Below are 26,310 nucleotides of genomic sequence, written 5' to 3' on the forward strand. Positions count from 1 at the left end.
ATTGACCTAGACACATACCATTAATTTAATCCCCAAATCCCACCCAAAATATACCCCTCTCCTTCCATCCCAACACACAGCCATCTTGGGCATGAGGAAGGAAAGGGAAGAGGAGGAAGAGAAGAGGGAGGGAGGAAGTGGAAGATCTGAAATGTTCAGGAAGTCTTAACTTGGTCAGTGAGAAGTGGGGGCCCCAATTTAAATGCCCTCAAATGAACCGGGGCGCATAGGAGCCAGAGCCTGGGGCACACGCCTCTACATGTGAATCCCATGTGAGTCACCTTCGCCCCTGCCAGGCTGGCTCCTCCTCAATCTTAATCCCCAGCAGCCAGAGCGGCTCCACACCTGCGTCCTGTCAGCTCATCAGCAGCACGGCCCTTGAACGTTAGATTTCCCAGTGTTCTTAGCTCACAGTTAGATCCAGCACCGACACGTCTCTCAGCAAAGCTGTGGCCTTCGGTCTGAAGTAAAGGATTGTGCCTCTGAAAGTGAGTTATCCAAACAAGACAGGGCGCCTGGTAACATTTCAGCCTCATACCTGAGATGGGACACTGTCTAGTACCGTGCATGAGGCTCAGGTTAGAGAGGACCGATTCATGAGCTAGAAAATGGCTCTAGGTTTTGTGTTTGTCTGCTTTGTTTTTTATTCTGAGAAAAAATGAGGGGCATAGATAGCAGCTGGTTTGTCCATTGTCGTCTCTCTGGGAAACTTTTTGGCAGGTTCCTTTGAACATTATCCTTGGCTTACTCTCTTAGGACAAACTGAAACTGCAATTGATGATAAGGAACAATAAAAGTTAATTTAGACAGAATTCTCCAAGGCAATCCTTGAGGGGTGAGATTGTATCTTTTTCCCATTCTGGATGTCACCAGGCACTGTTAAAAATTGGGAACTGCTCATGAACTTCAGGCATGAGAGCTGTGCAGGTGACCCCCACACTGGCAGGAGACTGGTCCTAAAGTTCCCTTCCTCCTCCTCATTAACATCATGATGATGAATCGTGCAGGCTGAGGGCTGTTATGTTTGTGCCCCGCCCATACCACCCCACAATCATACGTTGAAGCCCTAAGCCTCAGTGTGCTGGTATTCGCAGGTGGGTCTTTGGGAGATAATTAAGCAGATGAGGTCAAGAGGAAAGAGTCCTCCTGCTGGGATTAGTGCCCTTATAAGATGAGGAAGAGATATCAGACCTTCCGTGCCCCACAGGTGTATGCTCGAGGAAAGGCCGTGTGAGCACACAGTGAGAAGGCAGCCAGCCACCTGCGAGCCAGGCAGAGGGCTCTCCCCAGAACCTGATCATGCTGGCACCCTGATTATGGACTTCCAGGCTCTAGAACTGTGAAAAATAAATGCCCACTGGTTAAGCCCCCGTTCTATGATAATATGTTGTGGCAGCTTGAGCTAACTAAGACAAGAACTTCACAGGTGGGACAGAACTCGTGCCGTCTCCCAGAACAACTCAGTGAAGTCATGATCCCCACTTTACAGAAAAGGAAACACTCACCAGAGGTTGAGGGACCAACATCAGCTAGTTAAATGGCAGAGCCAGGATTGGAACCCTGGTCTTCTGACTTGTATGTTTCCCTCCCTGGCTCTTCTGGGGTTGCTCTATTTAACCTGGTCCCCACGTCCCAGAAAGACTCACCGCAAAAGTTCCATGTCAGGAAAAAATGTCAGAGACCACTTCCCAGCCCACCAAGATCATAGGGAGGAAACCTGGGCCCTTGCAGAAGCCCGAAGCTTCTGAGGGGGTGGAAGGAAGAGGAGGCAGTTCCGTGTGCTGGTTACAAGTGTTGGTGGGGGAGGCAGGCTGAGGGAGGTCTGCCCAGAAACTTTCAGGGTTTAATTCCCTATAAATCTTTAAGAATATCTATTAAATTCTCTGCACCTTCGTTTTTCTTACCTATAAAATGGAACTAATTATGGTTTTATGGTATTTGCTTCTTAGGGTTTTTATGAAGCACTGAATGAGATAATGACTGTGAAGTGCTTTTAGGATGCTGCCTGGCGTGAAGTTAACAATCGTAAAGGCAGGGACCAAGGTCAGGGCCTGGGCCAGAGAGCAGTGGCTGGGCCATGCCTGACCCCTGAGCCAGCACTGGGTTTGGGGTGGGGAGGGGCGCATCATCCTGGTGACAGGCCAGAGTGACAACACTCCCACACCCAGGAACACGGGGCAGCCTGCCGAGCACTTGCATAGCCACCGTTGGTCCCGTGACCCCCAACAATCCTGTGACAGTGCAGACGGGAAACTGAGATTCAGGGAGAACAAAGCGGTCAAGGAGAACACACACAAGTCTGAGAACCAGAGCTGTACTCTGGCTTTTCTGTTTGCTGTGTCCGTGATCTTGGGCAAGTTACTTAACTTCTCAGATTCTCAGTTTCTTCATCCTAAAAAATGAAAGAATTGGTAAATGACTACCTCAAAGGGTGTTGTGGAGACTAAATGAGAAAGGTACGTGAAGGTGCCCCTTAAAACATTAGTTTCTGATTTTCCTTAAGTGCCTTGCTCGTAGTTACACAGCAGCTGGGAAGTGGCTGAGTGGGGTCCAAAATAGGCTTTCAGACGTTGTGAGACAGTAGGAGTGGATTGACGGAGGAAACGAGAAGCTAAAGTTTTGTGTGTCAAAGGATTTGCTGTTTGCTCTTGTATCTACATAAGGAATAAAGGACGTAGAAAATGAAGTCCAAATGAGCAAATCATGAATGGTGTCTGTCTCCAGTCTTGGATTTCAAGACCAACAGTGTCTGCATCTTATCCATAACTAAAGTTTATTCATGCACATTTAATGCATCTTCATGAGCACGTTCAATCGACAAATATTATGAGGCATCACCAGGCTCTTCAGGCTACAAAACCTGGATAGAAGAGACGCTGTCTGTGGAGGATCCTATTACAGCGGGTGAGGTAAAAAAACAAACCATCACAGAAGTGTGATAAGAACCATGGCAGTGGCATAAACACGGAGACACGATGGAAAAAGCCTATATTTGGTCTGGACCTGTCGGGGAGGATCTCCCGAGGAAGTGACATTGGAGCTGTCAGAGCTAAGAGTGCCCGTAATGACAGACACTGGGATGCGCTGAGAATCCCCTCAAGAAGGGCCTTGGACCTGGTGCTAAGGAGTCTGAATTTGGTGGTATTGGTGCAAGGAAGCCACAAAGCTTTTTAAGAAGGGGAGTGTCCATAGTTTTTAAATGTTATCTGGTGGAGGTTGGAGTAGAAGTTGGACTGGAAGTAGGAGAAACTGGAGCTGAGGAAATAAAGAGGCTACAGAAATACCAGGTGAGATAACATGTGATATTGAACTATGGGTGCACACACAGGCACACACACATGCAGGCACACTAAACTAGCTGGTTCTGCCTCTACTGACACACTTCGGCATGAATCACACCTGGCTTCCAGCTCCCACAGGAAACCCCAGGCCTGGCTGCCTCTCCTGGGGTTACCTCAAATATACCCTATCCTCTTCCTTCTCCGCTGTGGTAAACCCAAATGGCCTTTCATTTCCAGACTAACCTCAAACACCAGAGTTTGAGGTGATTAAACACTGCCTGTGAGGCTGTGGTCCTGGAAACTTCCTCCCCAGAGGTGTAAGCACAGAGAGCACTGCGCGGCCGGACACACACAGCTCACCCAGGGCTGTGCAGAAGGACGGCCGGCAGCTGCATGGGTTTCTGCAATCACATTAACGTGGCAATGACAGCTACCGGGGGAAACAGAGAGCAGCTTCCACGACTGATTTTTATAAACAGGAGGAAAAAAATCACAACCCACAGCACTCACTGAAGGAAATGTACTATTTAATCTGCCTTTGTTAAACTAAAAGCTCTTACTGGAAAAAAGACAGAAGCGATTGTGGAGAGTAGGGCTCGGGTGCATGACACTATTTTTCAAATCTCTGGAGCTCTTACTAACGTGATGTCAACACTGGTATAAAGGCAGGGACTAACTAGCATTTACTGCTTGCCTACCATGTTGGGCACCTGGTTAAGCAAGCACTTTAGACATACAAATATTATCTCTTTATTCCTCAAAATGACCTTGGAGATTGGAATTGTTATCCTCAGTACATAGACAGGAGACTGCAGAAAAGAAAGGTCAAGTAGCCTTCTCAAGATCACACAGCCAGCAAGTGGCAGGGGCAGGGTGCAAACCCATGCCCCCTGAATTCCACAGCCTGAGCTTCTTCCCTTGTACTCACTCCCTCGCTTGTCCCCTAAGGGAAATGTGAACAGCTGCACCTCCAGAGCTGGCTGACAGCTCTTGAGGAAGTCGCCCTCACAATGCTCATTTCTTTCTTTCCTTTTTTTTTTTAAATCCTCACCTGAGGACATGTTCATTGATTTTAGAGAAAAAGGAAGGGGCGGGGGGAGAGGGGGAGAAACATCGAAACATCCATGCGAGAGACAAACATTGATGGGTTGCCACCTGTATGCACCCCGACCAGGGATCAAACCTGCAACCTAGGTATGTGCCCCAACTCGTAATTGAACCTACAACCTTTCGGTGTATGGGACAACCCTCCAACCAACTGAGCCACCCAGCCAGGGACACATTTCTTACATCCAGAGACTGTTAGGATGGAAGGAGCCTTGGAAGACATCACCTCCAATGTCCAGAAACAGAAGCTCGGAGATGGGTGTGGATCACTTCCCCAGGTCCCACAGCTGAGAATGGGGTCCACTCAGTCTATATTTAAGGAGAAATCTCCTTTCTCCCTGGCCTATGTTCTTCTCACTATATCAGGCTAAGATTTCTTGTCTCAGGCATTAGTGGTTTCCTGCAAAAGTTTATTGTTCTTGTTTTCTTGTCCCAGTAATGAGGTTCTGCTCTCACCAGAGTCTAAAGAGGAGCTGAAGTACCTTTTCCTCTAGCAGATTTACTCAATGAAAATGAACAAGCTGAGTCTCCCTAATGTACATAATCTGCTTCTACAAGATCCAGTAAGAAAATAAGAAGTGATTAAATAACAGCAAAATGGTTTTATTTACAATTCATGCTCAGCGTCTTGAAACACAAACTTCCCACCCAAATATTTACCCCAAGGATAAACATATCCCCCACACATTGCCATGACTGATTCCTGCTGGCACAAAGTGTATATCCTAGCTCCGTATCAGTATGTAAAGGATTGTTCTTATAAAAAGGTCTCGAAGGACACCCCTCTCTGGTGATTTCTGTCCTAGAATCCTGAGTTTTCTCCTGGGTTTGGATTCAAACCTAGTATTCTCTTAAAGGAAAAAAAAGACTCCATAAATTTATTTTTGCTGATCTCAATGATGTCTTGAACAGAAATACTCTCTATTTTCTATAAACTGAGATACTCAGTGGAATAAAGATGAAGCTCCATGTTAAAGCAGAGAATTTCAAAGTGAAAGAAACATGAACATTCTTTCAAATTAAGCTATAAATGTAGCTTTGCTCTAAACATCGTATGACCTCTAAGATGGGAAGACAGTTGGGGCATGGTCCTCTAACTATGCTTGGCGCCACCAGGTGCCTGAGGGCAGGTGTGGTTAGTGGGAGGTGGGAGAGAACTGATTGAGTGGAGCCAATGGGAATCAGAACCTACCTCTGGGCATAGGACCCAAACATTTACTATGAGGAGGAGAGAGTGGACATGAGGTCAGAAATGACGTTTGGTGTCAAGGCCAAACCTCAGCCACTAGCTTCCACCATTCCACTACCAGGAAGAAAGGGGTACAGCTAAGCGGTGGCCATCTAGAAGTCCCTGATATAGAAAGAAGAGACAACAAAATCAAGGCTGCATGGCGATCCTTTGGGTGCCCCGGCCAGACTCCTACCATATCTTCTGGTACATTGGGTCCTGCAACAGGGAGTTCAGGCTTGGTGGAGACCCATGGAGCATAATAACTTCTAGCACTTGAGGCCGCCACAGTGAGGAAATACAGTATGGAGTTTCCCAAGCTAGAGGGCCTCCGGGTCCTATTTCATTGAACCTCAGGGGCCCTGATATCCTTCAAGCTACAGCAAAATAGGGCAACTGCCGTGGTCTGCAGAAGTGAGTGTCTGTGATCCCTGTGTTTGGGACAATAGCTTTAACATGTAACCACCAAGTGCTCAAAGGACACAGGCCCCTGGCACTGACGGGGCAGGCTGCAGCCGTCCAGCCCACTCAGGTTTTCTTAAGGGGCCGAGTTACCTCTTTAAGAGGTGCCAAGACCCACCAAAACAGTAATTCTCTGCAGGTACCCAGCGGTCATTTGTTCTGATCTTGAATGATCTCACCTAGCCTCTTGCAGACCTGAATCTTAATGCTCTCCCTTCACTTCCCTTCCTATCTGCCATGTTATACCTTTAATTATATTCTTCAATGTGATACACAATCCAATTCTTCACTGACCCCCATCACTGCCCATTTCCCCATTCAGTTGTTCTCCTCTCCTGGGTTTGGTGTTTCCATCATTGAGATTTCAGGAATCATCCCTTCCTTTCAGCCCCAGGATCTCATCTCTAGGACATCACCTTTTCTCCATCTCCTCCAGACTTGGGCAGTGAGTCCTGATAGAGAGAAATGTGGAAGAAAATGTCTGTGACCCCCAGCTCCAAGAGGATTACATCATCATGTTGAACAATTGAGGAGCCAGTTAAGCACACATAATCTTGTCACTCTCTCCATGGGGTCAATGAAAGGGACACATTAGTACATCTCATAAGAATGAATGTATAACATATATTCAAGTGAATTACAAATTTTAGTAATCCTTATACAACTTTAATGGGCTAAATATCATATCCTGACACTAAGTAGAAAGAAAGAAAGTTGGAGAAAAGTCTTCTCACTCACTTGCTAAGAAAAACTAGAAAGCAACAGTAAAAGCAACAACAGTTTATGACAGATAGAACTAAAACACAAGAACCAAAGGAGAGTACCTCAGGAAAGGTTATTTAACCAAAGATGCTAATGTAGCACTTCCTAAGTGGGCTAATGGAAACTACACTTCAGAGGCGAAAGCAATAAAATAAATATAGTCCGCCCACAGACTATAGACACCTAAGGGTCCCTCAGATCTATAAACCATCAGCTAAATGTTTGCAAATGTGTTTACAGGTATCCTTTGGAGCCCCAATATTATAACATGTTTATAATGTTAAGATGCATTATGAAACTTTACTCCTTTGAGGAGGGTGTGAATTAAAGATGACCACTGCACTTTTACTACACAGAGTAATTTACGTAAGATCAAAGACTTGGGAAACCCATGGTGTAAAACCAGAATTTTTCATAATTCTATAAGACCTAGCTTCCTGAGAATGGGCACTCTGAAAAATTTGTTTTTATTATCAGACTTTTTATGATGTCAGTAGCTTCATGACTAGACTATATCATGTGACATGATCTTGTCCAGATAACACCAAAAATATATGAAAAACAAGAGTGTGCTTACTATGGCATTCTCGCTACTGGCGCTAGTAAAACTTCACCTTTAAAAAAATTGAAATAGCTTTCTACCTAGACAAGTGGCTGATACTGGGTTGAACTGGCCAAGAAAATCATTCCTACAAGCTCTGAGTTTCTGTTTTCCTTCTCCAGGAGTCATGCTTCATAAGACAAGCCAGGACTCAGCTAAGAGAAAGTCGAGCTTAAATTGAGTCCAGTGGAGAAAATGACAGCACTTGCCTGCGGTGGGCCAAATTCATGAGAGGTTCACATTGCATGAAGTTCTAGTTCTTGTTACTATTCCAACTAAGTCTTCTCATAAAGAGAGAGAGAGAGAGAGAGAGAGAGAGAGAGAGAGAGAGGAAAGGGAGAAAAAAACCCAAAGGGAGAAAATTCTCATCTAGAAAATATACTTTCTAAACTATGAACATTCTTTGTATTTTCAATAGAAAGAATTATTGTTTTTCCAGGGGACTGAAGGAGGACACAGAAGAAAGAAGTCCCTCGAGCTCCTATAGGTTAAAACAGCCTCATTACAGCTTTGCCATGAGGGCGATGATGCCAGTTATGGCATGGGAGGCTGCACAACAGATGTCTTCTTTATGACAAAAACGCCAGCTAATACGACCCCATTCTCAGTGTGCCGGTGCCTTCTCTCCACTCTGCGAGATAAGATTAATACCAGGGTGGCTTTGTGCAGACAGAACCAGAATAAGAACGGCTAGTTAGATAAAGCCCAATGACACCAATATTCACAATGAAACACTTAAAATAAAGACAGCTCCAATCCTCACATTTTCACCAGTCCCAAAGTACTTCTTAAGGAATTTCATGTCTTTAAAAAATCTTATATTTTTAATTATTAATCTATTTTCCAATGTTTAAGACACATCTAACTTCCAAGAAGAACTTCTGATACCTGCATGAGAGAAACAATGTTAATAGTTGTACTTTGTTTAATTCTAGGCAAAGATAAAGGGTCCTCGTTAAGCTGTGTAAATTTATGATGGATAAATATAAGGATTCCATAAGGTTTTTTTTAATATTGACAATAAATCTGAACTCCTATTGCTGTTACTATAGAGCCCAAGGAATCCCGGGACACAGTCTGGCTTACTTAGCACATCTTTGTCCACTGCACCATTGGCCATATCAGGTCCTCCTTATCGCTCCTATGGTAACTGAATTCCTTCTTAACGAGTTTCCCTGAATCTGATCTTGTTCTCCCTGGAGCCAGAGTGGTCTATCTATAGCTCAAATCCCACAGTATCGCGTTCCAATGTTCCCCTTCACCTTTAGGACTAAGGTCACACTCTGCATCCAGGCAAAGAGCAGCCCCAGACTCCCACCCACATCTGACCCCTGCCTTGCTCCTCAGCCCATCACCCCACACAATCTGCCCTCCTTCAGAATCACCCAGGGTTTCTCGTATACTGTACAATTTTGCTATATTTGCTTGGGACATCTTTTCCCAACGTGTTTGCTCAGGGAATCTCTCTATATCTTCTAAGTCTTAGCACTGACACACTGAGGAAAATAAGTGGTTATCTCAGGAGAGAGGTCAGAATGATTTTCCTGTTTCTTTTTTCAAAGATTTTATTTATTTATTTTTAGAGAGGGAAGGGAGGGAGAAAGAGAGGGAGGAAAACATCAATGTGTGGTTGCCTCTCCTGCCCTCCCTACTGGGGATCTGGCCCACAACCCAGGCATGTGCGCTGACTGGGAACCAGCAGCCCTTTGGTTCAAAGGCCAGCACTCAATCCACTGAGCCACACCAGTCAGGGCAGATTTTCCTATTTCTTTATGCAACACATTATGCAATTTAATATAAGAATCATAGGTTACCCACTTTAAGAAATCTCACCCTTTTTTTCATTTCCACCAAGAAAAAACTTACTTGGATATTATTAATAATCAACTTTTAATATAATTAAAACCTATTCTACTGCATTACATTTATAATCTTGCAAGTCTGTCTCTTTCTCTAAACTCTTAATTTCCTTGCAAGCAAAGAACCACGACTGATTCAATTCTGTTTCTCAAACCTAGAAGAGTAATTGGAATTCAGTAGGTGCTCAACAGATGTTTGTTGGATAAACTAGTGAATGGTCCCAGGAAGTCTGGATTGAGTATTGCTGCTGCCCCTCACCGTCAGGGAAGCCCTAGAGTCCCCCACAAAAACAAAGGTAATGATGCCTGCTTCACAAGGCTTTTGTGGGGATCAAATCAGATGACCAATTGGAAAGCACATCATAAGAGCCAAAGGTAAAACAAAACATTCTGTTTTCTTATTATGACGAGGTATGCTGAAGAAAGAGATTAATTAAAACAAACACTGGCAGTCCCTGTTTGAAGGATACAAGTCATGGCAGGGGGAAATACAGACCAAATCCTGAATCTGAAGGAAAGACACATTCAGCCTTCAAACTCTGTTTCCAATCCAGCCCTTCTCTCTTATGCCCTGACACCTTCCACATCCCAGCCACCACCTTCTCGTACACCTTCTCCCGTTGCTGCAGGAGCCTCTGACTAGTCTCCCTGCTTCCACTCTCGCCCCTGCACTCTGTTCTTCACATGGAAACCAGAGAGATCTTCCATTAACATATATCAGATCGTGTCCTTGCTTAGAGCCAGGCTCCGCATGTGCTGCTCTCTCTACCTGAACCACCCTCACAGGGCTTTTCTTCTGGCTGGCTCCTCTCTCTCTAGGTCTCTTCTCAAGCATCAGCTCTTAAGAGGTCTTCCCTTATAACTGAAGTAGACTCTTGGTTATTCTCTCACACCGTACTGTGCATTTCTTCTCTACCACTAATAACCATCTGTATAATTTTGTTTACTTACTGTCTTCCTCACTAGATTATATACTCAGTAAGGAGAAGGATCGTAGCTGTCATGTTTACTACGTTATTCCCAACACCTAACAGTGCTGGGTAGAAAGTAGATGCTCAGTAAATATTTGATGGCTGGATGGATGGAGGGTAAATGAACAGGCTGATGGATGGATGGATGGATGGATGGATGGATGGATGGATGGATGGATAGATGGATAGGAAGGCAGTAAGGAAGTAAGTAAAGAAGAGATGAGATCCAGGGCAGAAATCAGAACTCTAAGGTGAAAAGGCCCACTTTGGTTGGCAGGCTTAGGAAGCCTATTGTTACTACAAAAACCCTCAGGATATCTTGTAAAGAAATCTGTAAGGAGGAGGAGGTCGTGGAAACAAGACAAAGAGAACAGTGGACAAAGTTTACATTCTCTACAAGTGTTTCTCTGCTTGGGAATAATTCATGTAATAGACCCTGGCATTGTAGGCATTATATAAGTTTTACTGTTATTTCTAACGTTATTATTATAGCAATTATGCACCCCAGTGGAGGCAGCTGACTCTGTCTGGTGGACTGGTGGAAGGTCACTGAAGATTGAACAGCTCAGTTAACTAAAGCTGAGACTACTCGAGAGCCTGCAGCCCACCGCCGAGTCTGCTCACTGCAGGCAGGGCCCTCCCTCCCCACAGCCCCTGGCGGGTGCCCCACCGGCACCCGTGCCACCATCTCCCACAGGCGTGGTGAGGCAGAGGCATCTCACACAGGAGGAGAAGCTGCTGCCAGCTCATGGAGTGTGAGAACAGGGCAAATCTTTCAGCTCTGACGGGCAGATTGCACTGTCTCTTTCTAAAAATGGCTGTTAATAGGTTTTTCTGTACACCACCTATCTTTACGTCAGCTTTATCAGGTGGCAACTGCATTGCTATTCAGTGTCCTGGGACCTGAAGTGATTTCACCAGTCAAAACAAGTAATTATGGGCTGGAAGAGACCAAAAATAAAGGAGATAAGAAGGGAGAGTATGATGTGAAGGCTGAGCTTGCTGTCAAATGGTTTGTAGACTGTCTTCTAGATCATGTTACTGCAGAGAAAAAATAGAAAAGCTGAACCGAAGCTGGGCGTCAGGAGCAGGGCCATTCATCAGAAACAGACGCACAGGAGTGACAGCAGGGGCTGAGCTGGCAGCTGTGCGGGGCTGCAGCGTGCAGCACTGTTCAGGACCAAAGCACACCCTTTCTACGAGATTCAGAGGCCCTCTGATGGTCCACTGGGGCTGACTCAGGTACTCTTTCAGAATGACAAGCAAAGTGCTACCTTTCAAAGGCAGTGGGTCTAGGAGACGAACACCACCCAATAAGGGCCAGCATCAGCCTCCACAACTTAATTCCTGGGCAGGACATGGTATCTCTCCGGGCTGCTGAAACCTTATCTGTAAAAGGGTGGTGACATGTAGGATATTATCTGCCCAAAGGCAAAAGGCCGGACAAGATGATTCCATAATGGCCTCTTGGGGTATGCTCATTCTGAGTTCTAACAGAGCAGTCATGCTCATTTAAAATGTATGCATGCAAGTATTTTTGAATTACCCATGGCAGAGTATACGGAGATTGTAGGACTATCTTAAGCTCCTTGCTGGGTGAAGTAGGCCCAATCAGGCCCTGTTTACCTGAGTTTACAGCAACATTTTAACATTTTTGCTAAACTACCATAGTACACATTCTCTTGTCTTGCTGTTTTGCTACAGTGAAATTAGAAATGTCATCGTGATGACAGATAGATAGACAGATGATGGAGAGAGAGAGAGAAACAGATTCGGTTAAATTTGGGTATGTTTTTCAGCATTACTTTTAAAAACCTTGTTTAGAGTGTGCCAAAACCCTGAGATTCCCGCAGGGTATGACTGGCAGCCACTCCCTTCAACACTAGCTTCAACTTCCAAAAATACCAGCTCTTCGAATGACACTAGAGTTTGCTGCTGCTAGTGACATTTTTATTTAAGTATCTTTCAGATGAAAGTCTAAATTATCCTTAAACTCTATCAAGTATGGAGAAATTATCACTGAAGCCTCCAGCTAACCTGCTTCTTCCCTGAATCACTCCTCTCTTATCAAGTCTCTGCCTAAATGGGATGTGTTCATGCCCATGGAGAATGACTTTGGATTCCTAGGTCCCCCCTGTCTCCTTCCAGACTGAATGCTGCCAGAGGGCAAGGACCAGGTCTCAACCCTCCCATGTCTGTGACTTTTACAGCCCACACAGGGCCTCACACTGTGTTAGGAAAGGAGCAAAATCTTTGGAGATGTGGACCAGCTGAGAATTAATTGAGCACTTATAATGTGCTTTACATACATCCATCGTCATAGCACCCTGTGAAGTAGGTATATTTTATCATCAGTCCCATTTACATATGAGGAAACTGAGGCTTAGAGAAATATAGTGGCCTTCCAAAGATCCCAAGTCTAGTGAATGAAGAGCTGGAATTAGAACTTGGGGTTTTCTGACTCCAAACCCCTAGACTGTAGCCAGTGTGCTCTGCTGCCCAACACCTGGGCATGGGCTGCGCCCCTGGGGGGTCGAGGGGGCTACATATTTGATTCCAGCTGAATACTTTCCTCCATCTCCAAAATCCTTTAACCTGTTGCTACTTGTAGTAGGTCTAAATCTAATGTTTTTGAAGTAGGCTCAAGGATGAGAATAAATGCTCTCATCATAAAGATGCTTTTCTTTGGGTCAAGTGCACCTGGTTGGTACAGCATCAGAGCAGAAAACTCTCTTCAAGAAATGAATTCCCGAAATGTATAGGACCAAAGTTAAAAGCTGCATCTTGGCTTTCAAAACTCTCCAAGCTCCATGGAGAGATTTAACTAGATCTGAGATTTATACAAAATAGAAGAGAAGCAGATGAGGAGGTGAACTGGCGGTCTTCACCACAGAGGTTTCTGGTTTGTCCAGGAGGGAATGTGAAAGGGATTCATGTAACTAATTTTTTTTGAGGATTTGCTCTGAAGAAGGCATTGTACTGGCCTCGTAGTGCCTATGACAGGGTCCTGGCTCATAGAAAGCATTGAAATGGAGACACATGTCCACACTGTAAATCTACACCAAGACCAAACGTGGCAAAGAACACATCTACACAAGCTAAACACCAAAGGAGTGTTGAGGCTGAATGAGTCACTTCTGTGTGGCATGATCAAGGAAGGCAGTGTGGTGGCATTGTCCTTGGAGAGCTGAGCCCTCAAACATGCTGAAAATTATTGAGCACCTAATGTGAATGGCCACCGCTAAAGGTGTGCAACACAAAAACAAGGAAAAGAACAAAATCAGAGCACGTCACAGTACTAGAGCTATAGCATTCACTCTGTCTATAGAATGAGAGGTTTTGTACTATTGTTTAGTTCTCTGAAACTGTGGCCAATGATAAGGTATAGGTCTACTGCTCAATTCCTGCACATTCCAGCACAAAAGGCGGCTGTTCTCAGAGAAAAAGCTGTTGTCTTTCATGGTTGATCTAGACAGCTTCCCCTCCACCGCCTTCATCTGCCAAGTCCTCCTCTCCCACCCGCGTCAGCGCCCAGAGCCCTGCGTAAGGAATGTTTCTGCACCCGCCCCCACACTCCCCGTAGCGTTCCTGCCGGTGCTCCTTTCCGTAGGCCGACCCACTGAACCGAAGCGCCTGCTTACTAACTGGCCCCCACCTCCACTCCTCTTATATGTAAGCTCCTTGAAGGCAAAAAAATGTGTTGTTTTCACCCTCTGGTTTCCAGTGCCTAAAGTGCAATATGCACTCAGCAAATGTCTTTTGAATAAATTTGATAAACAAATGCATCTTGGAAGAATTACGTATATTTAAAGGGTGAAAAGAAGGCATCCTGTGATCTTCGAAGTTTCCTCCAGCTCCCAGATTCTGATTCTGACAGAGCCTGAGGACGTGACAATAGCCCTTCAGAGGGCGACAGCAGGGAATGTCCCTCCCAGTACCCAGCAAGGCCCCAGAACATCAGACTCCCTACACTAGTACCAAGTCAGAGGGCACTTGCAGGCAGAGAGTGACAACAGTGCATAGGGACTTAGGATGTGGGCCCTAAAACCACATGGCCCAGATTCATGACTCAGCTCAGCCACTATGAGCTGCACAACTTTGGGCAAGTAGCTAATCTCCGTGTGTCTCAGATCTTTTCATCTGTAATCTAACATTATATACTTCAAGAGGTTGTGGTATCATATGAAATTAGTTACATTACAGAAATTGTTTAGAACAATTCTTCACTGTATGTCCTAAAAAGCGCTAGCTCTTATTATTTGAATTGCCTCCATAAGGCATTCTGCCACCGAAGGAAATCCAGTATAACAGGAATCTGAGTTGGAACCCTCAGCACCTCCCTCAGATGGTAGAGGAAGGGGGGTGTGTCCTGGGGGAGGAGACCCAGCTCCACCTTCGTAGTGAGGGCACCGGCAGCCTTTGTCCTGTTGGGGAGGTCACCAGACAGCTGTCACTCAGAAGAGGGGCCGCCGCGTGCAGGTGTTGGCTCCCTCTTTCTCTTTTGCGAAAGAACCAAGTAAAACACAACGAAGGAACAGAAACTGCCTTCTCCAGAGTCGCACACCATGGGGGAGTATGTTTCAGATGTGCCATGAGCTTCATGTGGTCCTACTATCAAATAACAATACAGAGCTGAGGCAAAATGCTCACAAAAAATAATATTCTCAAGTTGCTCATCATTCAACGCTACGGCCTGTGGTCCCCTCTAGCTTTCAGTAACACTTTAAAAGCAAATGCGGCTTTGATTTTCTCTTATTCAAGTTTCTCAAAAGCTGATGATCTTTCCATCAGAAATCCCTCTCCTCAAATGACTAAGTACATTTTACTCTTTACTGTGTCCTTTTGGTGTTTTAACCAGGCTGCTAGGCAACCGTTTGGGTACAGAATGAATGCATGCTTTTAACCGCTGACCTCAGCATCCCCAGTCGTAGGACAGCCCTCAGATTTTCATCGCAGCATCATAGGACATCTTTTGTGTTCTGCACCAGAGAGGCGGTCAGACACCACCCCAAAGGATTTCCCAACGTGCTTTCTCCACATCCAAGTGAAGGTTTGGAAGCTGACTACAACCATGCCTTTGCAAACAAAAGTGCTGCACGGTAGTGACCTCTTTGCAATGGCTGTACAAGTCAGAAGGCCTTTCTCCCCCTCACTATGAGACTGACATTTGCAAAGAAGAAGGTAGACGATAAAAGAAACCTTTGGTAGAAACGACAAAAATTTGAACTAAAAGAAAGCCATAACCCCCCAGAGCCTACAAAAGCCCAAGGAGACCCAGAGAAATGGGAAACAGGGAGACTGAAGATGAACCTGCAAAAGTGCCCACAGAGACTCCACACAGAGCCCAGACTCAGACTGGCGTAGATGCCAGTGGCCCAAGTCCGAGTCGGACAACTCCTGTTTCTGTGTGGGATCCGCCCTTCATGCTGCCATTTATATACCTGGGTGTTGTTGACGGTTCTTTTTAGAACAGGCAGCAGGTTCCTATACTAATGTTCCATTACATGGGTCTGAACATAGCACCTCTCCAAGATCAATTATACGCAGACACACCTTGACATAAGATTATTTTAGAGGAATTTCCACATGATGAGAACGCCACCCCTGTGTTAACAGAAGGGTCAGATTCCAAAAGCTGATCTGAATTTTATTTACTTGGCTTTAGAAAATTAATTTCCAACAGAAACCGTAACCTAAAACTAAATAGATGAAGGAACATGAAAGAAAATTCTATAAAGAGAAAATAGATTGCCCATAATTCCACTACCCTAACATAATCACATTCACGTTCTTACTTCCAAGTCTTTTTACAGTGACACTCATGGTTACAGACTTCACTCAGTAGTTAGCATTTTGAATTACGTATTCATAAACATCAGTCAGTGTTTCTGAAATCTTCATAATCATCATACAAATGCTAATCTCGCACATAATATACTTTCTTTGGAGATCAATTCAACTCTTCATAACAACGTGTTTGTGAGAAATACTCTCTGAGCATCAACCTCGGGTTCCAGGAGAAGCAAATCTCCCTCAGTGCTCCCTCAGTGCTATGCAACTCGATTTTCTGACCCTGGGGAGGTAAAGCGCTTCCTCACATGGTGTCTTCGTCCACTTGGGCTGCTACAACAAAATACCATAGACTCAGTGGCTTAAAGAGCAGGAAATTATTGAGGCTGGAAGTCCAAGAGCAAGGTGCTGGCCGAGTCAGTTCCCAGTGAGGGCTGCCTTCCTGGCTTGAAGATGGCCAGTTCCTCACTATGTTCTCAGGTGGCAGACAGGGAACCTGCAATGGGAATTATGTCCTGTCCCCAATAAGGCACTAATCCCCTCATGAGGGCTCCACCCTCAGGACTGAATTGCCTCCAAAAGGCCCCACCTCCAAACACCATCACATTGGGGCTGGGGCTTCAACATAAACACAGAGGGGGCACACTTAGTCCACAAAACGGTATCCTTGTCTTTAGTAGGGGTGCTTCAGGACAGGGGAATCAGAGGGGCTCAGAGTGAGGATGGGGCCTCCAAGGATTCACAGTAGAGGGTCAGGGCCCTAGGAAGTAGGAGATGCTGGGGTCTCTCACCTCTGGTCCACTCCCCACATAGCCTTTGTTTTTTTCCTGTGCCTCAAGAATGTCCTCTTCCATCTCTGGTTCCAAGTCACCACCCGTGTCTCATGAATAGGGCCTCTTTCTCCCCTGGGCTTGGCTTAACGCTGCTAAAACTGGAAATAATGAAGTGTGAACATCTCTGAGCTGTGCTCCTCTAATCTTCACTCTACAGGGGGCGTCTGGGCACACCAAGGGCTGATATGAGGCTAATCCACACTCTGGCAGCGGTGATCCTGGCATGCAGCATCACAGAGGGGGGCACTGGGCAAGGAGAGGTTCTGGGGCAAAAGGGGAGGGAGGAGGGGAAGGTGCCCCAGCGGATGTCTCTCTGAATGCTTCACTCATCCAACAGCTACTTACAGAGCACCAACTGGGAGTCAGCCCCTGTTCTTAGTATGTCAGCTACAACAATGAGCAAAAAGACAAAAATCCCCACCTGAAAGGAGCTTACAGTATAGTGATCAATACGAACAACAAATAAGAGACATAATAAGTAAGGAAGTTAAATAGTATGTTAGGAAGTATGAAATACTATGAGGGGAAAGCAGACTGTATTAAGGGCGACCGAGAAGGTTGAAAGGTCTATTTGCAACTTCACGTGCAGTGGGCGGAATAAGTCTCACTGAGAAAGTGAGACACCTGTGAGAAGGTGAGGAAGTTAACCACATGGCTGTTTAAAGGATAGATGTTCTAGGACGAGGAAACAGCCAGTGCAAAGACTGTAGGGAGGAGTAGTCTTGGAGTCTGCGAGGAATAGCCAGCAGGCCAGAGTGGTTTGGACAGTGAGTGAGGCTGACACGCGTAGCAAAGCTGGGGTCAGAGAGGGTCAGGTTACGCAAGGCCCTGTAAGGACTCTGACTTCGCAGCGTTTTGGGCAGAAGAGTGACGTGATCAAACTTGGTTTTTAAAAGGTCGTGCTGCCTGTTGTGTGGAGAATACACAAGAAGACCACCGGTGGAAGCCAGGACACCAGCTCGGAGGCTGCTGTGGTCGCCCCTGCAGGGTAATGTTTGTAGCTCAGGTCTGAGTGAGCCTCGTGGGGAGCAGGGCTTGGGTTCCAGGTCTAGTCTGAAAATAGAGCTACAGGAGTATCTGGCGGATTAGATGTGGGGTCTGAAAGAAAGAGATTGGTTAAGTACGTGTGCAAGGTTTTAGCCTCTCCAGGTGTGGTTCGCAGACCCAGAGCAGCGGTTAAAAGAAACAGGACTGGAGGGTGGGATACCAATGAAGAGGCTCCTGCATAATCTAGATGTGAGATGATAAAGGAGCAAGTATGGCTGGTGGTGGTGGCAATGGGGAGAAACTGGTGGGTTTGAAAGGCTGAGGAAAATTGACAGTAAAAATAATTAAAGTTTCACACAAATATTTAGAGGCAGTTCAATATCCATTCTCTCCTTAATGTGTAGAATTTTTAGCTAAATACATGGGTGCCCTGTTAAAGGTTACATTTCCCAGGTTTTCTTGCAACAAGGTGTAGTACATGACCAAGTTCTGACCAACCGGATGTGAGTGGAAGTGATATTTGCAAGGTCTACTTTGTGACCTTCACAGGCATTTCTCCCGTCACTTGCTTTTGTAGGGAATTAACAGCAGAGGCTTGAGCAGCCACCTTGAACCATGACGTGTGAATACACACCAAGGAGGTCAAAGCAACAGCTCCAGCCACACACCAACCTGTGACTGTCTACCCACACTTGTTTATAATATAGAAATATGCTTCTGTCTTTCTGAGCCTCTGTGTTTGGTGTTCACATTGTTATAGTTGCCGAACTTTAAACCTAACACAAATTCTTTTAGCTGTTCCAAGCACAAAGGACTAACACCAAATGTTACCACTTCCATGAAGCCAGGACAGTATTCGACCGGAAAAGATTTAAGTCCAGCCTGCCTCTGCTTGTTTGCTCTCAAAATATCCCAACAGTATTTGAGCTTCAATGCCCTGAGCCACGGCATAAGAGGCTGAAATCTAGAGTCAACTGCTGGTTATGGAACTAATGTTTACTTAATAATCCATTGCTTCTCTTTTGAACAGATGCTCAATTCAACATCACATCAGGAAGAGGTCTTGGGCAGACACATTATGTTATGTGCCTTTGTGGCAAAAAACAGCATCACCCACAAGTTTCTAATTCTCCACACAACCCAGTCCTCATGTCCTGATTGATCAATGAGCCAAGTGTGTGATGACGGAGCCCCCTCACCAAAGGCAAGAGGCAAGATTAAGTTCTAGGCTGGCACCGAACAAAAACATATACTTTAATCAAAGGCATATCGGAGCTGTGTGGGAGTCTAATAAAGTACCACTGAATATACAAGGGATTGAGCTGAAACCTGGATAGCCTCAGAGATGCAGCCAACCTTGTAGCACTGGCCACCAAGCCTCACAGGGTCAGTGATCTAAACCCATCAAGTCCACACGGGGAGGCAGTCACCAGTGGTGCTTTGCAGGTCCTTAATCACAGTGACTTGACTAAGCACCCTCTTCATTCCTGTTTTCCAGGACTTATCAAGACCAAGAGATATAAAAAGTACAAGTGAAGAGTCAGTGGAATGTTATGGCAAAAATTGTTGAGTGGGGGTCAAAGGGGACGGCTGACACACTCTGGGAAATCACACATCCCTTCAGTGAAACACCCTGAAGTCTGAGAAGATCTGGTTCAAGTAATTGCATTTCCTCCAAATGGGCCATTTGTAATCATTTCTCTAGGCAACGAGAGCATTAGGCTAACTGTCAAGTAGTGGCATTATGGTTAATGAAGTTCAGAGGAAAGGGGTCATAAACTGAGATCACTGAAGAGCAAATATTATTGAGCATCTCAAGTCAGACAAGACACTGTCTCCGTCCTTTAGATGCTCAGGGTCCGGTGTGGAAGATGAACTAAACAGCCACTACAGCAGGGTGCTTGGGGCCAGAAGGAAAGAAACACAAACTGGAAAGACCAACAGCAGGGGACTCATGTCTAATGTGGGGACTGGGGAACAGCACAGCCCTTCCTGAAAGAGGTGACAGGTAAACTGGGGCCAGAAGCATTTGGAGGGTTCACTTCCTACAATAATAGAACGGGGATGATACCAGCCTAGAAAAATACCCCTATAAAGTGGGCTTGGTAATTGCCTATTTAACTTTAGGTAAAATATGGCTAATATCCTGTATTATGTAATCAAAGATTTACTCTGTTGCTACAATCCATATGAACAATAGGTCATTACATACATTTTAGAAGAAAGGCAGAACATTTGTAAAAAAAAATGAAACAGAAGAAGTTGATGTATTGGTGAATTTGTATCATTCAGAGAATCGAGACTCCTGAAGGGAACTAGTTTCAGCCTGTCATCAGGAATATGCCCAGTCGGCCCAGGCAGATGGACTGAGAACTGCCACTGCTCTCCGGTGGACTTGGAGTCCAGAGGAGGGCTGCTTCTGCCACCCCTGCAACCCGTGACAATCTCCGTGGGGCCATGTGCCCTTCTCAGCCCATCTCTTCTCCTGAAAATAAGATGTTGGGTGGAAATGGCACTTTCCAAAAACATTTTTTATTACAATCCACAGTGAAAATTGGCACTTCACCTGCTGATCTGAAATAATACTTGTTTTTATTAACTTTAATACACTTACTAGTTTTTATATGATCTTAATCCATGTCTTTAAAATAGAAATGCTGGTTAGACCCACTAAATGAAGTTTATATCCTACAGTTTGTGGCCTGTAGTCTGAGCAGTTCCAGGCTAGAGCAGTGTCTAAGGGCCCCTTCAGCTCCGATTCCGGGAGTTGTCCACATGCTCATCTAATACACAGCATTTCACAGTTTTCCTGGTGATTCCACAGGGGCTATCACCCATGATCCTCACAGTGGCAGGATGACACAGGTTGAGGAGTTCGTGGGACTCATCACAGATCAAGAGTGACAAAGCTGGGACCCGATTCTGTCATTGCTCAACATCAGCCAGGCATGGCCTGTTCAGTGGCTCTTCCTCTTTCAGAGAAGCCCACCTCCTGATGACCCTCTGCCCTCCAGCTTCATATTAAATGTCTCTCCTGATCTGTCAGTAGTGGTATGCAGCCCTGACCAGTGTGGCTCGGTGGGCTGGGCGTCATCCCATAAACCAAAAGGTTATAGTTTGATCCCTGGTTGGAGCTCATGCCTAGGCTGCAGGTTCAAACCCATCTGGGGTGCATATGAGGGGGAACTGATCGATGTATCTCTTTCACATCAGTGTTTCTTTTATTTTCTTTTTTAAAGTATATATTTTATTCATTTTTCAAAAATTTTGTCAGAAAGTTTGGAACAGATCTGGTTAATGGATGTGATATTTTTGCACAATCAATTGGAATGACCCTGGCACCTTATAAAGAGATAAGTTCCCTAAAATGGCTAAAATGCAAGCAAGTGGGAAAATTCCAGAATTGACTAGAGCACCTGAATCAGTCTTGGTCCCCCTGGATCACAGTAAGACTTATATACCTTATAAATCTGTTCCTGAATAACTTACACAATTATGCAGTAGCAGTAAAAAAAAAATTGAAAGTAGAAAAAATAGCCTTTTTCATCCTTATGATGAAATATATCTACCTAAAACGCACACGTTTGTCATCTTGTAGCACTTGCATTGAACAGAAGAAAGAATTGTAAGACATATTGTCTAGCATAAAATATGTCTAGATTCTTAAGTTTGATTTCCCCCCTTCTTTTGTTACAGGTTTTTTCATTCCAGCAAAAGGTGCAAAAGAGAAAGAGATAAACTGTCAGTTCATTTTACTCCATGTTCAATCTAGTCAAAAGTACACAGAAATTTAAAGACCACAAAACTTTTTAGATACCATGGGGTTTTAAGTCATTGTTGCATTTCCTGTTCTCAACGACTTTGTGTGTACATCAATGTTTCTTTCCCGCTTTCTCTCTCTCCCTCCCCTTCTCTCTAAAGTCAATGAGCATGTCTTCAATGAGGATTAAACAAAAAGTGGGATGCAAATCTAGTGACCATATTCTAAGAATGTAGTGTTAATTTTCATGTCCATACCCATGCCAGATCCTTCAGGAACTACCCTTGCTGAACACAAATGCATGAAACCAGTCCCCGCCCTGGAGGAGCTCATCGTCTTGCAGGAAAAAAACCACCCACAGATCCACCCATTAAATAGCAGGGACTGGTTTCAAAGCTGCCCTTCTCTTGTTTTCTCAATGATAAACTCGGTTGTTCTGTTTAATTCAGCAAGTCTCCCCATATGGCTGGTGGTCAGAAGGTTCGAGCCTTCCTTGGAGACTCGGTGCTGGCGGTCAGCAGTACAGCAAGAGGGCGGCACTGCGGTGGGCGTGCAGGGCACTCCCACTGCTCCCAGGCAGCCCAGCTGCTCCATTATCCCCTCTCTCCAAGGGCGAATGGAGACAGCAACGGGCTCTTCTGGCATCACCCTAGGCGCCCTCCTCCCTCCAGACTGGCATCAACTGAATTCAGGGCTATACAAAAATTTATTAACATCATGAAAAGGTAAGGCCCCCTAGATTTAGAGATGATGTCCCATTTATATTATTTAGAAGGAAAAAGGGATGGGGCAAGAGTGCTTTTAGAGAGCCATAAAAGCCTAAGGCTAAAAGAATAAAACAAAACACAAAAACCAGGCACTTCAATCCTTTCTTTTTTTTTTAACTCTTCACAAAATGGTAAGCGCAGATTAGTAATTGCCAGTACTTCTAAGGCAATTACTGTCAAAACAATTGGAGTCTATAGTGGGAATTTATTGTTTTGCCTTGCAGCGTCCATTCCTCCTCCCTCTGATGACAGCACAGTCTTACTGTAGGGGAACCACATCCCCTTTATTCTAAAACAGTTGGTGTGGGTGGCCCAACTTTAAATTCTATTTTTAACTCTGCGGTGGGTCCTGACTGGCTTAAGTTAGGGTGCTTAGTTTGGGAATGGGAAGGGAATATAATCAGAGTCCATGAATCAGAAGGATTATTTTTCTGAAGCTTCAGAGAAAATGTTTTTTCCACAAGATCTACCAGGAGAAAGTGCCCATCTGTCCCTGGGTGGTGTGGAATAGGAGGTGTTGAACTATGGCAGCACTGAGGTGAAAGACTCCACTGGATAGGGCCTGAGGATGAAGCTGTAGAAGCAGAACAGAGTGCCAAAAAAAAAAACACCTTTTATCCCTGGGGATGCCATCTAGATGCGTGCTGGATCAAGCCTTGCCTGCAACCCCATTCTAAATATTTTTAGTTAAAAGGCACATTTTGTTTGCTTAAGCTAATTATTTTCTAACACTTGCTACCAAAGAAATTCAAATTCACAAAACACCTTAAATATTTCCAAGTAGGAATATACAAAGGATGCATTGTCTTTTGGGGGGGAAGGCAGGGAGATAGTATGATAGGTAGAGTTTAAAAGACTTTTTCTTTTCTTCTATTAATTCTGCAGGAAACAATCACGGTACTTAGCATTTACATAACTGCTCCTATTTCTGAAAAACACCTTTTCCACACACATTTCCTCACTCGAATTTCACAATCCTGAAGCAAAGAAGTTACTGTAATTTTTATTTTGCAGTACTTACTTATCAAGGGCTTTATGTAATTTAAAGTATTATATAAAATTCAGCAATTCATTTGATTGTCACAATAACCAAAGGAGGTAGAAATGGCGGGTCTGTCATAACATCCCATTTAGGTAGAGAAAACCGAACCTCAGACAAATTTAACGTGAGAAGGTGTAAGGTGACAGGCATCAGAATCCAGGCCTCTTGCTTCCTGGGTTTTAATACTGTCGTGTTTTTCTCAGCTCAGTCCTTTGAACCAGTGATACTAAACTCCATTCCCAGAAACAAATGTGTGTGCCTTTAAGCACCACATTAGCAGCGGGCTGAACTTGACCAATGCACCAGAGATCCAAATCTGGACTCCAGTTGCAGGGCTGCCAGAACTAACTAGTTGGTGACCTTGGGCAAGTTCTGTTTGTCTTATTTTCTCATTTGTAAAAGGAGAGGTTTGAATTAGGATCTCTGATGCCCCTTCAAAGTCTAAAGATTCTATGGTTCTAGACTTTCTTGTTCCTACTTTCATAGTAATCTTTTTCTCAGAATAATAACTTCCTCTGACAGTTGTTTTCACTGGGTGCCAGGTACACTGTACAAAGAACTCTATCTCCATTTTCTCTTTAAATCCCACGACAATCCTGAAACAATTGGTCTCTTTTATATAGATAAGGAAACTTGGAGTTACAGGGTAGAGGAACTACCCAAGACCAGCAGAATTAGTACGTATCAAGGAGAGATCTGACATCAGGTCAGAATAGTCTCGAGGACTTTAACCCAGTATATATTGTGCTCCTTTCTAAGCAGAAGAGGGGTGGGGGTGGAGGGGAGCCAAACTGCAAGGCAAAAATGGAAAATGGCTGGAAGGGCGCCTGGGAAGATACCAGGAGGCGGGGCGCCGCCCTCTGCCGCCAGAGGATGTCGGCTTGTGCCACCCTACCTTCGAGGACCGTTACCTTGTTGAGATGTGGGTTCCTGGTGACATCGTATCCTCTCTTCTTCAGGGGCACAGGGCGCACCGGGCCGGGCTTGGAGTGGCTGCAGCGGGCAGGTGCGGAGGGTGTCCAGCGTGGGACGGTGCCGCAGGCACGGCCGGGAAGGAGAGCCAGCCTCGGGCCCGTGCCCAGCGCGGCGCCCATGGTCCTTGAGCAGACCTGGCACCGGGGAAAAACCAAGGTCAGGGGCGCCTTCCGGCCAGGCAGGCCGCACGCACGTTGCAGGGTGCCTTGCCCGAACCCCGAACCTGTCCTCCGGAAGAGGGCCCGGGGTCGCCAGGGGTTCAAGGCGCCAGCCCCGCCCCTCCTCGGCTGCCACCTGCCAGGCTCTCAGGGCTTGCGGTGCGCAGGCCTTGCAGAGCTCCAGGCAAAGCGAAAGCCAGCCCAGGAAGCAGATTCAGTGCAGGTGACAGCCGCGTCACCCCCGCCCTCATCCCCGGGAAGAAGCGACTGCGCAGCGAGGAATCCCTGAACATGCGACCCAGCTCGATAGCTTGCCTCGATCCCCTCCTTCTCCAGCGCACCTGCGCGGCCCCCCAAGCTGCTGAATTCGCTGACTCGCTGCGGGGCGGCAGGCGGGGCGAGGCTAGGCGCTTTGGGCCCTTGTTTCCCTCTGTCAATGGCTGGACCGCGCCCGCGGCTGCGGCAAAGAGAGACTGGTGCAATCTAGAAAGTGAGGTCCCTGAAATTTTGTTCACAGTGCGGAGCTTCCCCTGGGAACGCGCGTGGGGCTCCTCATAACCACGTGCGCATACATCCCTAGAGATAAAATGAAGCTCAGAACGCTGCCCGCCTCAGCCACTCCATCTTAAAGCTGAACGCCTGGGAGATCAATATACCCTCTGGCGCTTCCGCTATTTTGGGATGCCTTGGCCCGGGGGATTCGGAATGGAAATCCTCAGACACCCAGTGCTCAGTGTTGCATTGTGCTCTCCGGTATAACAGCCATTAGCCACACACGGCTCTAAAAATTTAAGTGGAATAAAATAAAAAATCCAGTTCCTCAAGAGCCACTTGCGCATAGTGGCCGTGGGAATGGACAGGTATGGAGCAGCCTACCTTTGCTGAAAGTGCTATAGGACAGCGCTGATTGACACAGGACCCACAGCTGCTGAGAGGCTCCCAGGGACCCTGTGGAACTTGCCATGGGTCACTGAGGCCAGACAGAGACTTTGTGTCCATCCAGTCCCGAATCTAATTCTTTGTACCCACCATAGCCAGATGATTCATTTTAAAGCAAACATTTCATTGTGTGTGGAATAAAATTCGCGAGTTTTTGCTGCCAACAGGTTATCCCATACCATGGCTCCTGGCAGCTTTTGAGATTCACTTCACTCCACTCTTTTCCTCACTGAGTTTTAGCCACACTTGCTCCTTCCTGTGTTTCCACCCACTGAGGCCCCTCCCTGCTCAGGGTCTTTGCACTTGTTATTGCCTCTACTTGGAATGCTCGTGGTCTCAGATCTCTATTAAGTTGCCAACTCAAAGGCTGTTCCTCCACTTCATCCAGTGTTGGCCACCATTAGGGACTATATAGTGAAGGGTTTTTTTTTTCCTTCAAAGAACTTAGCACATCTAGTATTAACTCATTTTTCTAATGGTTTATTGTCTGCTTCTCCTTTAAATATGAGCTTCATGAGGAAAGGCTCTTTGCCTATAAAACCCTGTACCCTCATTGCCTAACTCCCTGTTTGGTACATAGTTGCACAATAATATTTGTTGGGTGAATTAAGGGAAGTGACAGCCACTTTCACAGGGCATGTAAATCCTCAAACTGAGTACCAGAGAGATGGCATCATTCCCTATTGATGTCCTTTCGAACCTCCCCATGCAAGCAGCCTTCAGGGTGTGTGCTCTCTGGCCCTGGTCTAAGTACAAAGCAGATGCCACGGTGCTTGGGACTGCCCCTG

At 45.6% G+C, this 26,310-nt stretch overlaps 1 protein-coding gene and 1 long non-coding RNA gene across 5 annotated transcripts in view; one reads left to right on the top strand and one right to left on the bottom strand.

Annotated features, from left to right (window-relative positions):
- ME3 (malic enzyme 3) overlaps positions 1 to 25,092 on the bottom strand; it is a 180,410-nt gene extending 155,318 nt beyond the window's left edge. The window contains exons 1-2 of one of the 3 annotated variants that reach the window (XM_037142819.2): positions 24,925 to 25,092; positions 24,362 to 24,559 (exon numbers count right to left, since the gene is read on the bottom strand). In XM_037142819.2, the coding sequence (XP_036998714.2) occupies positions 24,362 to 24,544 (183 nt within the window). In that variant the 5' untranslated portion in view covers positions 24,545 to 24,559; positions 24,925 to 25,092. Of the gene's footprint in view, positions 1 to 24,361; positions 24,560 to 24,898 lie in introns of those variants that run through there. The other 2 variants (XM_053670798.1, XM_053670799.1) reach the window with 2 other exon arrangements.
- Positions 17,809 to 21,863, top strand: LOC128628256 (uncharacterized). Of its 2 annotated transcripts, none has more exons than XR_008392573.1 (3): positions 17,809 to 17,882; positions 18,459 to 19,267; positions 19,380 to 21,862. It is a non-coding gene; the product is annotated as an uncharacterized LOC128628256 (long non-coding RNA). The 2 variants fall into 2 exon arrangements; XR_008392574.1 differs by having other exon boundaries at positions 17,826 to 17,882; positions 18,912 to 19,267; positions 19,380 to 21,863.
- Positions 25,093 to 26,310: the final 1,218 nt, after the last annotated feature.

Source organism: Artibeus jamaicensis, unplaced genomic scaffold (assembly GCF_021234435.1).
Source record: "Artibeus jamaicensis isolate MK-2021 breed Jamaican fruit bat unplaced genomic scaffold, CSHL_Jam_final contig_64, whole genome shotgun sequence".
Classification (NCBI taxonomy): Eukaryota; Metazoa; Chordata; class Mammalia; order Chiroptera; family Phyllostomidae; genus Artibeus; species Artibeus jamaicensis.